Below are 14,506 nucleotides of genomic sequence, written 5' to 3'. Positions count from 1 at the left end.
TGAGGGTTTACCTTGCAGCAACTTGCAGAAAGGAGGCAGTGCTCAGGCCGGGCCATGAAAGAAGATATGGGTTCCTAGAGACCAGAGGAGGGGGCAGGCAAAGGCACAGAACCACTCAGTTGGCTCCTCTATAGAGTAGGAAGCAGTCTCACTTTGGTGATGGGAAATCTATTGTTTCTTCAGAGCCGCTCAGACTGCTAATGTCAGTTCTCTTCCAGAGTATTTTTTCTCTACCAGGAATAGCTGATAACACTGCTCATCTTTCTTAACTTGTAGATTTTCACAGCAAAATCTCAGGGTTCAAGAGGCTTTGGTGGGAATCAGACTAGCATGGGGTATGATGGTGTCACTTGGATGTAAGGTCACCAGGGACTGACCTAGGGGTAAGTGGCAGTCAGAGAGGATACCCCCAACTGGCAGAGGGCCATGGAAACAGGAATCCTAAAGCCAGTGGCATGGGATAATCCAGGCAGAGGACTGACTGTGGGGAAATGTGATGAGGCAGTTGGTGGGCTTAAGTTCCAGAGCAGGCTTTCATTTGTAAGAGCAAGTTACTACCTCATTCTTTTTTTAATTGAAGTATAGTTGATTTACAGTGTGGTGTTAGTTTCAGATGTATAGCAAAGTGATTTCATTATATGTGTGTGTGTGTGTGTGTGTGTGTATATATATATATATATATAATTTTTTCAGATTCTTTTCCCATATAGGTTATTACAAAATATTGAGTATAGTTCCGTGTGCTATACAGTACATCCTTGTTGTTTATCTGTTTTACATATAGTAATGTGTGTATCAGAGAAGGCAATGGCACCCCACTCCAGTACTCTTGCCTGGAAAACCCATGGATGGAGGAGCCTCGTGGGCTGCAGTCCATGGGGTCACTAAGAGTCGGACACGACTGAGCAACTTCACTTTCACTTTTCACTTTCATGCATTGGAGAAGGCAATGGCAACCCACTCCAGTGTTCTTGCCTGGAGAATCTCAGGGACGGAGGGGCCTGGTGGGCTGCCGTCTCTGGGGTCGCACAGAGTTGGACACGACTGAAGCGACTTAGCAGCAGCAGCAGCAGTGTGTGTATGTCACTACCTCATTCTTAAATGAACTGCGATAAATAGGAAACTTAAGCAGAAGCCGATTAGCCTGATAGAGGTGGTCACAGCCACAGGGAAGACTCCCTGTATGAAGATGCAGGTGCAAAAGGTCAAAGCAAGAAAAACAGCACATTTTTTCTAGCTAAACTAGGCTAGAATGCAAATTGTTTGGCTGATAGTACATGTTCTTCCCAGATAGGGTTGCCCAGATTTAGCAAATGAAAATACTGCATGGGACATACTCAAGTAAAAAATTATTTGTTGTTTATCTAAAATTCAAATTTAACAGGGCATCCTGTACTTTATCTGGCAACTCCATTCCCAGGTCCCAAGTAGAAGCTGAAGCTGCATGTGGGTCTCAGCCCTGGAGAGACTAAAGATGGGCAAACCCCACAGGCCACTTAGGGTGTCTATTCTGTACCTTTTTCTGATCCCCAGGATGCCTGAGGTGACTAGGAGACCACCAGGTAGGGCATTGTCCTCCTCCTTGTGCCTAGTGGAGAACACTCCTTGTTGAGATGGAATGGCAATAGGCAGGATCTAGTGTCTTTCTCAACTGCTCTCCCCTAAAAGAAAACCGAACAATATAAATATGAATCATAGTTATTTGTTTGGGATAAGTATGAAGTGCCTGATCTCCTTGATGCCTACTTATTAGCAAGAGAAAAGTTCACTTTCTAGATGTCAGAGCTACCTTGAACCCTGGTGCTACCTCTGCTCTGCATCTTGAATATTTTCTAGGTGTACACAGCTCTTTACACATAGTTAAACTGAACTGTGGAGGTACAGACACCTGACTGTCTGTCCACACCCGTGGTGGCAGATGGATGTTACAGTGCCACTAAAGGTTTATTTACTTCTTATGTTCCTCCAAGAGATCGTTATTAAAATCTATGCTGTGTCAAGCCCTGTGGTAAGCACTTTAGAATCAAAGATAAATTTCATAGCCCTGTTCTCATGGGCTAGTAGGGGAGTAAGACTTGTGAAAGAACAAATGCAGTATGGCATCACAGTTGCTGTGCAATTCCAGGGTACATTCCAGGACTTGTAGGAAAAGGAGAAGTTGCCAGGGGTAGGTACCGGTGCAAGGATACTTAAATTCAATCTTGAGAAATAGTCAAGATGAGAGTAGCACGAAAATAGATGAGTGGGACACCACATTCAAGGGAAAGGAAACAGGCATGGAATGCTAGCTCTGTTGTGGGAATTTCTAAGTAGACTGATATATTGGAATATTAAGCGTGAGCATTGAGTTGGAGAGTCAGCAAGGTCAAGGACATGGTAGACCTAATAAGGACATTGAACCTCACCTTGATACCAGTAAGAAGCCATTGAAGGTTTAAACAGAGAGGTGACACGATCAGAACTACACTTTTGAAAGAGCATGCTGCGGGCAGCTGGAGAGAGGATTGGAGGGGTGCCGGAATGGGCATGGATCTGTTTACTGTTGTGAAATTTCCCAGGGAAATTTTGAATCCTCTGTCCCTTGAGGGGCTTTCCAATAGCATCTTTTCATCCCAGAGCATTCCTTGGTAAGTGCTCACAGTATAATCTTGGGGAAAGTTGATGCATATCGGGAAAACGTAGTCCTATCTTGATGGACCGGTGTTGGATCTAGGGTGTGACTCCACTGTGTGAGCCGATGTCTTCCTTGATAAGTGGTGACTCTGTGTGTGTGTGTGTGTGTGTGTAGAGGGGGTGGGGGGGTAGAAGGATGCATCCATGTCTCTCTGTTTTTCTTCCTGGCCGGCCCCAGCAGGGCCGAGGTGATTGGGGACCTAGAGCACGTCCACCTCCTCACCCACCCTGAAGGCATTGCTATTGATGGCATTTGGCCCATATGCAGATTGAGCTTGCCTCGGTGCTGACATCAGCCGGTTTGTGGCACCTCAGCGTATTTCTGGGTTGCAAATGAGAGTTTCTTAGTGCAAGACTCACTTGGGCTGTCACATCAGGTGATGAATTCTCTGCATCAACTGAATGCTGCTAAGGTAAGCTCAGAGGAAGAGCGGGAAAAAGAGGAGGATGGGACCAGTGGTTCTCAGCCCAACAGCCGCTACTCTGGGCTACCAGCAGTACTGGCTCCACGACAATGGGGGAGAGGCAGGTGGCCTTCTGACTTCTGACTCAGGGATGGTGTCAGAGGAAAGAAAAGTCAGGTCCTCAACGGCAGTTCTGTGCTCTTGTGAGTGTGTGGGTTTTGCCACCCACCATTGCTCCCTCCCCTTCTCCATTACTAGCTTCCTCTGCCTCCTTCGACAGGAGTGCTTTGCCTAATGGATACATTAGATGGGGTTCTGGCAAAAGTTGGTGTCTATCAAATTAGGTGCCAGATTCATTAGGATAGAACATAGAGTAGTCATTTTTGTTCCTAAAATGATTTGTTCCCAAATACCTTGAATTTGTGTTTTGAAAGTCCAGATTTTCTTAATTAGAAAATTTGCTGCAAGTCTGTCCTAATTTGATATTCCATTAGCCTCCTCTCCCATGATGTTGCACGTTGACCCTGCTGCTGACTTAGGCTTCCCCAGGTGGAATTAAATGTTACATCAAGTCTTGCTGCCCAGGTCACAGGCTACAGAATTAACCTGAAGAACTGGGTGTAAATGTGAACTCTCTCCCATTAGAGGTTTTGGGATAAAAAGGGCATATTTGGCTTTGCAGATTCCTGTCCCTGTCACCCATTAGGGTGGTTTCTGACATCAGCATTTTACAAAGTGAGTGTGTCCATTTAAAGGCTAGTTTGCATCAGAGTGAAGGAGGAATTTAGGTGCAGAAGGAAAATTGAAGCGAAAGTCTTATTTTCCCACCCCCATCCACCCCATGTTCGTTAATGAGACCATCTTCCAATTTCACTGTGCCCAGAGATAAATAAACTCACAAAGGCGGGTTTCCTACTTAATATTCACCCACAGTGGAAGAAGAGGGAAGGAATTGCTCCCCGGGGTTAACGTGGCAGAAAGCGAGGTCAGCTGTTTCCCAAGACGGTGCAGCCTCTGAACGTCTTACATTAAAGGCGGAATGATACAGCTGAGGCAGCCAAAGTGATTTATGGAAAACCCAGTTAGGGGAGGTTTGCTCGCAGTTTCTGTTCTTATGGAGGTTTAACAGCAATAGCAGATGATACACCATGGTAGAAAGCACCTTCAGAGACAAGCATCCTCCAGCATTTCCCTGTGTGAGACTCGTTCTTTTTAAAAAGTACTTTTGTTCACCAAACTTGAAACTCATAGGCTACAGTGTCCTGGATTTGGCAAGAAGTTGAGGATCATAGCTGATAACCCTGGGGTAGGGTGATCTGGGACTCCACGCCCCCTAGTCCATTAAATCCCTGAGTCCTGGGCACACTGGAGCTGTTGATCACCCCATCGGAGGTGTGTGTGTATACATATGTGTCTATATCTGTGTGTTTGTGAATGGAGGGGGAGTGAAAAAATGACAGTTAAAGAGATTCATTTTATTTCTTTATTTTTAATAAAGCTTTTTTAAGGTCTTACATATTTTTCTTTACCAGACCAACTCTCATAATTACAATGCTAGTTTTGATATCAGCCTGAACTAATTCCTGTCTCCACCATTTGTGAGTTTTCTGTCCCCTCTGGCATCCTGTGCACTGGTCTGAGAAAACAGAACTTTTGAAGAAAAGAGATCGAATGTCTGCTGTTTGAGTTATTTCAGCTCAGAGATGACTCAAAAAGAAGTCTCCTAGAACTTTCCAGTCAATACACTGCTTTGCTAATTCCCTCTTAATGAAACACTGTGGAGTTCATTTTCTTTACTAATGGCTTCATTTGGGGCACCACTTATTGTTATTTTAAGGAATTATAGTATGACTCAATAATAGCTGTGGTGGTGATTTCTGAGCAATGTAATGCCGTGTCTTTGTGCCACGTGCTTCTGCTGCTGCTGCTAAGTCGCTTCAGTCGTGTACGACTCTGTGCGACCCTGTAGACGGCAGCCCACCAGGCTCCCCCGTCCCTGGGATTCTCCAGGCAAGAGCACTGGAGTGGGTTGCCATTTCCTTCTCCAATGCAGTGCCACATGCTAGATCATGGATATTTGCTCCCTCCCCTGCTTGTCTCATACCAGGTGGAGTCTAAAATACATGACTTTTATCTTCTTTACAAGCACCTGACTCTCTGCCTTATGATGATGTACTTATGGAGCCCCTGGCATGTTTCCTAAAATTCCATGCTACCTGGTGGCTCAGCCGGTAAAGTGTCTGCCTGCCATGCAGGAGACCCAGGTTTGATCCCAGGGTCAGGAAGATCCCCTGGAGAAGGAAATAGCACCCCACTCCAGTATTCTTGCCCAGAAAATCCCATGGATGGAGAAGCCTGGTAGACTACAGTCCATGGGGTCACAAAGAGTCGGACACAACTGAGCGACTTCACTTTCACTTTCAACAGACACAGATACACACACACACACACACACTTCCATCTATTTAACTAGTTAATTAATTTATCTGTCTATCTGATAAATATACTAAAAAATTGTTAAAACACATGTCAAAATGCTGAGAGTAATTATCTCTGGATTATGGCCGTGGTACACTTTGTTTTTCTATAATTTTCCTATTTTCAAATATTATATTGCATGTGTAATTATTATATCTGCAAACATTATATAAGCATATTTTACTTTTATCATTTGAAAGGATAAATGATGCTAAAGGATTTTCTTCATGGAAAAATAAACGTAACTGCTATTGTCATTCAGCCAAAAATGGTACCAAAAGAACACGTGTATTCTTGGTTGAGAGGGGATGCTAAGATATTGTTGCTGCTGTGACCACCCTGAATGAGGAAACTGAATTAACTCGGTCCTTGATTCTGGTCATACTGATCAGATTCTGAGTCTTGGATCCCAAAAGGTAGCAAAACCTTCTGTTCTAAGAGAAAGAATCCTTATTGCTCTCTTTCTGATCTCTCTTTCACAAACAGCAGGGGAAATGTCCTCCAACAGAGAGGGGAAAAGGGAGGAACTGCCTGACTCGGTGGTTTCGAGATGGAGATTTGAACTTGAGAGCAGTTATGCATTGATCCAAGACTGAGGGAATGTGTTCTTGGCATTGCCCAGGACCTTTTGCCCTCTTGGTGTCCAGATCTGCTCTTATAGTGAGGTGTGGGAAAAAATTGTACCCTCGTGTTGAAGTAACTGGTGGGAACTCCTTTGATTTAAAAGCCTTGGTTTTCCTGGGAAAATTGGAGCATGATTTGGGTGAACTAATAATAGAAGGAGCCAAATAGATGGAAAGGGCAGAGAAAAAGGAGTCTGGTTCAAAGGTTAGGAAGCCTGTGTCCTATCTCAGTTGTAATCCAGAAGCTTGATTTTCACTTACACCTGTGCCTTTTTATGAATGAAATGTGAATGGATCTTTGCCGGCATCTGTTAAGTGCCAACCGTGGTGGGCTGCCATCTATGGGGTCGCACAGAGTTGGACACAACTGAAGCGATTTAGCAGCAGCAGCAGCAGCAGCATGCTCCTAAGTACTGTGGATTATGCTAGAGTAGAAACCATGGTCTGTCCCAAATGGCAATAATAACACCTTCCCCAGGTACCCCATGTACTTGAGGGAATAAAAGGAGAAGGTACAATAAAAATAATTTACCTGCCTAAAACCTGGTCTGTTCAGTATTAACATTTCCAGTGTTGAGGGTCTGTTAACTCCAAAGAAACACAGTGATTGGGGAAAAGAGGCCTTTTAGCACACTTATAGTTCAATGCTTTAAAATATATAAACAGTCATGAATCAACCACTATAGCAAATCATTCTTCAGCTGTTTAATGGTGGGATATTTTTTTAAAGGAGTGGTCATTAAAACAAATCCTTTTAGAACAATATTATTGTTTTACTGCATCTGGATTTAGAGTCTTAGAAGGAAGATCTACAAGTGTAGATCAAAGTTGTAGCTTCCTGTCTCACCACCTTTTAGATACAGTCACACAGACCAGTCCTTATGGTGTTGGCACCATGGTTTTACCTGTTTGATTCATCTCATCACCCTCTGGACTTTTTAAGGCTTAGCTCAGAGAGGTCATCCTCCATGAAGCCTTTGCTGATGCTCCATCAAGAGGAGATGTTGCACTCATTTGAATCTTCATAACAGCTGGGGGTACCATGTATTAGGTTCTGCTTGAAACTCTAGTTCATTCGTCTGCTTGTCTCACCCATCCTTGAGGGCATAAACTGTATCTCAGCTTATGAGCATCTAGGACAGAACCTTGCATAGAACAGGTGCCTGGGCTCCCATTATACATACCACATCCAGAGCTGGAAAGAACCTGAAAAAGCATTTAAGCTACCCTTTCAGTTTTTCTAAAGGGGTACCCAAGGCCAAACAGGGGAGAGTGCTTTGCCAGAGCCAATAGCCAACCATTGCCAGTCAGAGCTAGAACTCGGTCCCTTGGCCAGCAGGGTAGCCGCGATCATCCTGGAGCATGCAGAATTTCCCTCTGATGGCTTGGACTGGATTACAAAGCCTGTAAGAAGTGGACGTGCCAATACTGTGTCCAGAGGCTCGCTGGGAGGACCCAAACTCATCTGCGGGTGGGGTTGGGGGGCGGATGTTACTGACCACAATCACAGCCATCCGTTGGCTATGTCCCCACGTGCCAGGCACTGTACTCAGACCTTTTCCTCAGTTGCCTTATTGTCATTGTCTGCGCAGAACAGCCACCCAATCTCAGAGGACTGACTTCTCTCCCTTTTTCCCTTCTAGGCTAATGGAGGTTGGCAGGATGCTACTACCCCTTCATCAGTGACCTCCCCTACAGAAGGCCCTGGCAGTGTTCACTCTGATACCTCCAACTGATCTCCCAGCAGTCGCATCCCGGCTGACCCTGTGCTCCAGTCGAGGCAGGGCCAGGAGGGAGGGTTTCTCAACGCTGAAGCGGTCAGACTGGAGGTCGAAGCAATCAGCAAACACAATAAGAGTCTCCTTCTCTTCTCTTCTTTGGGATGCTATTTCAGCCAATCTGGACACTTCTTTATACTCTCTTCCCCCCTTTTTTTTTTCTGGGTAGAAGCCACCCTTCCCTGCCTCCAGCTGTTAGCCTGGTGTCCGTCATCTTCCCCGCCCCTTTCCCTCTGTCCTAGACTCCCTGGGTCCCTGCCCTCTCTTACATCCCTGAAGGATATTTTCAACAATTCTAGGAATTTAAAGAGGAAAACACAAAGAGCGTAATAAAAGCATTTGTATATTTTCCTGCTGGTGGTCTGAGGAGCCAGATTTCCCTCCCTTGGTCCCTCCCTCCCTCTGCTAACGGGCAGCCCTTCTCTGTTTCTCTCGTTTACTCTCACTACCTCTTGGCAGGAATACGCCACGTTGCCCTGCTCGTTCCAGGCCACCCTGCCTCTTCTTGCTCTTCCTTCCCTGAGGACAGTACTGCTTAGGACACAATTCCTCCTCTTCCTTCTCGCCCCAGGTATTCACTGGGGGCTGTCACTGCTGGGCTTCTGCAAGTGCCACAGTTTCTGGTTTTACCCCCACCAGGTTGATTCCCAGGCAGGAAGTCAGGTAGCAAAAGAGGGCTTGAGGAGCAAGAAGGGCAGGATTCTTAGAGGCTTTTGCATCTTTCCAATGACAGCTCTTGGTCTCAAGAGGCACAGTCTTTGGAGACCATGCTATAAGCAATGTTCAGCGCCTACTACAGAACCAGGTCTGAGTTAGGCATGGTGGTGAACGCATCCCTAAGGAGCGGAAGGCTCTTATCCTGCAACCCTTCACCTTATCCCACCCCTCCCCCCACACACACAGGTATCCGAACATGTAGACCCGTGCACAGACACACATTCACTTGCCCCAAATCAGTCACATGCCACATATGAATACCTATGTTAGTAACCATAACATTACACCTTGTGAGCGCAGGAGAGCAATACAACCACTCTGAGTGAAGGTCACTGACATAGAGAAGCAGTATGTGCCTGGGGCTTCCGGGCCCCCAGCATGCACACACCAGAATGACATACACAGGACTTGAACACGGTGAAGCTTAGTTTCCTAAACCGTTGGCGTTCCCACCGCCTCTGGAGCTCTTGGGGAGCCACACACAGTACTTCCAGTGTCTGCAGTGGATTTGGTTCTGTTTCGTTTTTGTGTTTGTGTTAGGGACAGTGCATTAATTATCCAAAGTGTCATATGGCACCACCTTCTTGTCCTGGAGGAGAAAGTTGTTTAAGAAGATGGCTGAGACAAACTTTTTGTTTACTTATGCAGAAGACCTGAGAGTGATGGGGAACAGGGAGGTCGTGCTTTTGGTTAAATCATTTGTGATTTTTATTCCCTGGGAATATCTAAGAGTGAGGAGTATGTACTATTACACTGTTTTCTAATTTTACCTGAACTTCGTAGCCAACTGTGCCAGGAGAAAAGACGGCAGCTCTGTTACTTGGTTAAATGGGAAGTGTTCAGGTCTCTTGGTGCCTCATTTTCTTCATCTGTAAAATGGGGGTTATGCCTGGCTCACCAAGAGACTGAAGAAATTGATTTCATTCATACCCAATATATAATTGTGAAGTCAGGGGAAGTAGCTTCCCTAAGATAAACTGGCCCATGCCCTGTTGGGAGGATACATGGTTTTCCTGTTGTAACTTTCGATTAGCAGTAATGCCTGAGGTCGTCACCTTGAGGACAAAGAGCAGAGTCCAGTGTTGTTGCTTCTCTTTGTTTGTTTATGCCTGGCTGGTTTCTTAGAATAGAGATAAGTCTCTAAATTGGAAAAATGTGATCTGGTTCTCTTAGCTTGTACTAGAATCCAACATGTGGCCTCATAAGCACTTAGTCCCCTGTTGCATCTGCTGTGTTTGAGAAAGCCTCTGGGAGAGGTATAAAGCCCTGAGGGGTGGGGATGACCAGCTAACAAGGTCATGGACATTCTGCATGGCACTACGGTAATGATTAGAAAATGCTCCTGTGTGTGGGTGTTGGGAGGTAGGGGAAAGCAAGCAGAAGGTATGTGTATTTGAAGGAAATGCAAAAAGTAAATATTTGGCAAGATGGCATCATACCTGGATGGCTAAGAGGAGTAGGAAGACTGTGTCTTCTAACCTGTGCCATAATCAGAACAGAGCTTGATAAAGAGGCTTCCTGGAAGGAACCATCTTGTGACCATTCTGCAGTGATTAGAACCAGGGAAGAACTTGGTCTGAGTGACAGGGATCTATTGAAACTACCCACACAGGCATATGGTAGGATTGTATCCCCTTGACTTGAGGCAAAGTACTTAAGAGACACAAAAGGGTTCTCTTGGAAACAGGAAGGATGATTGCAGATTTGGTTTGAATGATCACCATTTTAAGCTGATGAAAGAGATCAGAGTGGTGCCACCTCTGCACAGGCAGTTTCTCTCCCTGCAGTAGTTTGCACTGACGCTCACCCCTCACTGTGTCGTCCCTGCCCAGCTCGTCACACGGCGCTCTTTACCTTCCCCTCCTCACCCATGATCACATCGGACATGGCGGCCACCAGCTCTTTTTGTATTAAGGGAGGCATGAGAACGCTGACCGCGGAAGGTTGGGTATGGAAAGGGCGCATCTCTGGAAATACAGTTCCCTGGGAATTCTTACTAGGTCAGTCATACAGATACCAAAATGTGCCCCAAGATTCCTTCATTTTCTGATGGAAGTGGGAGTACCCCGTTTTCCCCGCAGCCGACTTCCCCTGAGAAGTAAAACTCGCCCTAAGGCTTGCCCACCTTGTGACTCTTCATCACACCCTTCTTTTCATCCCTAACTCCTCCCCCTGGTGTGGAATTGACTCCTGTGCAGTAGTTTTGCCAAGTGGCACCTTCTTTACTTTTTTTTTTTTTTTGCTGTGGTAGTGTTTTTTATTTGCCAGTTGCCTTTTCTCACGTATCTTTCCCTGCCCCCCTTGCCTTCTGAGTTTTATTTTTCTGCCCAGAAAAACCTGACTTCGATACCAAAAAAAGATGAAACTACAGAAACTCAAATTTAAAAAAAAAAACTTAAAAAAAAACAAAAAAATACTCAACGATTCTTTCAGCTTTATTAACATTTTCCATTGTTTCTTGCGACTTGTGTCTCGTTCTTTGTAGTATTGATGATGAACATTTGATAATGAATGTTCTTGTATATTCAGATAAAGAAAAAAAAAACCAAAAAAGCGGTCTGAATTTAATAGTGTTTATAATAAAAATTTTAAAAATGACCCTCTTAGCACGCAAAACAGGATGGGGAATTTCCCCTCTTCTTTCTGTGACAATGCACATCATTCCTGCATTAGTTTTTAACACCCAACTACCTACATTCACCATTTCCCCCATTTTTCTTTTATTTTCTTGCATTTGTGAATTAGTTCAAGAATGCTAGAAAAGTGTCGAGTTGTGCACATCCATTTCCTGTTTCACAATGTTTAAAAGTGACAGTAATTCATTTTGTAAACTAAAAAAAAAAAAGTTTGGAATAGTGAGCATAATAGGTACAGCCTAACATGTTATTATGTTTATTAACTTTGAGACCCAGAAATAAATTCTTTACTTTTCTTTATCCTGCTCTTTAAACTATAAAAAAAAAAATTGTGTTATTTTTGGTTTGTTTATGGGAGGGTGCTTTTTTAATTTTCAGGATTATGATCTTGGTGTTTTTATTTCTTAAATATGTATCCGAGGTGATGTGAAAAGATGACCTTTGTAGAATAGGCTGTTTCCATGTACTTCTGTTTGCTTCGGAATTCAGTTGACTTCAAAGACAAGCCCCACAATGACGTCACATGACTCACCTGTATTTCTGGACTGTGGCATTCCAAAGTCCCTGGGGAAAAAAACAAATGCAGAGACTTGAAGTTCCTTTTTTCGACCTTTAACACTTCAAGGAATTGGTCCAGGGTAACTTTTTATATTGTAGGGAGAAGTTTTTGCCTTGGTTGATTGTGAATGTCACATTAAAATGCTTTCTTTTCTTTCTTCCTGATTGATAACAACTTTCCACAAAGCCTTTCCAACTAGAGAGGATTTTTTTCTTCCAGAGGAATTTCACAGGAGTGAAATTGTGTACCATTTCACTGGTGGGGTGTGTACCATTAGCTGAGGAGACTAGATCCAGGAAGCTGTCCCGAGAGCCGTTCAGCCCGGAGGTATTTTCAGCCAGACTCAGTGCTGTGCCCCAGTGCTGAGCGGTTATGCTGGTCTCATGGGCAGTGCACCTCTCGCTAACTTCTGATTTAGGCAGCTGCTTAAAGCAGATTGTCAAACTGGCTTGATTCGGAATGTTTTTGTTAAGTTAGGGGAGAAAAGAAAGCGATGTTATCTGGAGAAACTTAATTTAAATGGTTTTCATTCCTCAAGTGAGTAAGCATTCAGAAAGCAGCCAGAACCTAAGCAAAAAAAGTGAGCAACACTTTAGGAAGTGTCTCTACCCTAATGCATGCACTCTTGTTTTTAAGTCATAACAAAACAATGATGACGAGCTTTTCACATCATCTATATGATTTCAATCCCTAGCTCAAAGCTTTCTGGACTCTTTTATTTTTTGTAAACATTTTTTTTTCCTTTTGTTAAAATTAATAAAACATTCAATGTTTTCCCCTTTTCTCTCTTATTCCTTTCTTTCCTTGGGCGTTTTCAGTTATTTTGAAGTGCTTTCCTTTGGTTGTTGGTTTTATTCTCCCACTCCTCCTCCCCCGTTCTTATTATTCAGAGTATAAACCTGCAAAGCTCTGCTCTGTTTTGGTTTTGAAATTTTAAGCTTTTCTGCTTCTGTGAGAGCACAGGCTTCTGTCCCTTTTGATTCCAACTGAAATTTTGTGTTCTCTAATGATACTAACACGGTGTAGGTTTTACAGTCTCCTAATTTGTACTGGTAATGCATATTCCAAATAAATAGTTTCTTTTGTTGCAAAAAAAAAAAGTATACTTGTATTTGGTGTAAATTTATTTTCTTACCTGTTGATAACTTCTCTTTCCCCAAACTATGATTTAGTTTAATGTGGATTATAATTTAAACTGTGGCCCTCATCATTTTAAAGTCTGCATTTGCAGTGGGACAAATTGAGTTACTTACCTCACCCACAAAGGAAGGAAGGGAGGGAGAGAAGGAAGGAAAGAAGGATTTTTTACGTGTGAATATTAGCTGTGCTGCAGGAAGGCAGAGCACCCAATTTTGTCTGCTTGTCTGTGATCAGCAGCTATCAGCCAAATACCAGTTAAAATGTTAGGGTGATGTTCCATAATAAATTACAAGTTTCTGAGTCACAGCCGTCGTCCACTGGCTTTCCTTTCCTTCTCTTGGTCTGCTTTGATCTGGTCATAAGGAAAATTGTGGTACCAGAAAGATGCTGCAGGGGAAGGAATGAATCTAGGTTAGAAGAACCACCCAGTTCTAGGCTCTGAGAAGTATGCCAGACGCTACTCCACTGGGCAGACACGCCTGCCGTGTGCTACGTCTGCCATCCCGTGTGGTCATCTCTTGCAGTGGTTTGTCTACACTCGCAGTGAGCCCCTGACCTTTGGGGTTGTGGTCTGTTACAGAGTTTAATGTCTCAGAGGATTCTCTCTGGATCACCACTTCAGCCTTCAACACCTAAGTCTGCTTCCAGGCCCTTAACACCATTTTTTGTGCATAGCATGGGATGCAGCTTCTTGTCTGCCATTCCTCATATTGTTCCTCTGGAGGCATCACATGCATCATTTTCTCATTCTTAACGCCTTAAGCTTCAGGAGGCTCTGCCCGAAGCCCCAGAGAGGCAGGTCTATATTGAAAATGCCAATCACTCACCCTTTCATCCCTATCATGATTCTAATCAATAGAAAACAGATGAAAAGAATGGACCATCATGGGGGGATCAAATCATCATTTTTCTTAACAGATACTCTAAGGGCCCAATGGCCTCAAAAGTATAAAGCTGTCTTGCCAAGGTAGATTTGGAGACTGTGTTCAGCAGTCAAAATGGAGACCTCATGTCTCCTCTGCAAATCTAAACATGGGAGCACATTTATGGAAGTTTGGGTATACAAGGTAGTGTTAGACCACTCCGTCCTTTAGTTGCCTGGAGAATTGTGAACCTCGCCCACCCACCTAGTTTATTACTTAAGAGTGCTACTAAACTGTTGTAGTAGACCAAGACTCTGGTGCCTCAAATTCAGTACAAATCTGTTTCTCACTAATAATGGTAATAGCCCCCAACAAACGTTCCTTGTCAGGATGCCTTGTCTTCATGCAGTGCTTCGGGGATCCAGTTCCTTCAGCCTGCAGGAATTTGTAGTCCTCCACATCTGACCTGCAGGAAGGAAAGAGTGTGTAGAAGGGTCACCACTTCTTGAAAGCCTTAACCAAGAGCTCCCTTCCATTCATATTCCTAAATGCAAGAGTTGAGGGGTGGGCAGAAGGATGGAAAAGTGGTCCCTGTCTAGGCAGCCGCTTCCTGGCAATAACAGCACACAAAAACT

The 14,506-nt window shown here is 44.1% G+C and overlaps 1 protein-coding gene across 4 annotated transcripts in view; it reads left to right on the top strand.

The window, feature by feature from the left end:
- PBX1 (PBX homeobox 1) overlaps positions 1–14,506 on the top strand; it is a 335,328-nt gene that overhangs the window by 284,913 nt on the left and 35,909 nt on the right. Inside the window, exon 10 of one of the 4 annotated variants that reach the window (XM_070782593.1) lies at positions 7,822–12,971. The exons of 2 other annotated variants lie outside the window; for them this stretch is intronic. In XM_070782593.1, the coding sequence (XP_070638694.1) occupies positions 7,822–7,914 (93 nt within the window). In that variant the 3' untranslated portion in view covers positions 7,915–12,971. Of the gene's footprint in view, positions 1–7,821; positions 12,972–14,506 lie in introns of those variants that run through there. One more of the 4 variants, XM_019986754.2, reaches the window with a different exon arrangement.

The sequence above is a fragment of the Bos indicus genome, chromosome 3, assembly GCF_029378745.1.
Source record: "Bos indicus isolate NIAB-ARS_2022 breed Sahiwal x Tharparkar chromosome 3, NIAB-ARS_B.indTharparkar_mat_pri_1.0, whole genome shotgun sequence".
NCBI lineage: Eukaryota > Metazoa > Chordata > Mammalia > Artiodactyla > Bovidae > Bos > Bos indicus.
Note: the sequence above shows the minus strand (reverse complement) of the source record. Positions and strands in the feature narration are given on the sequence as shown.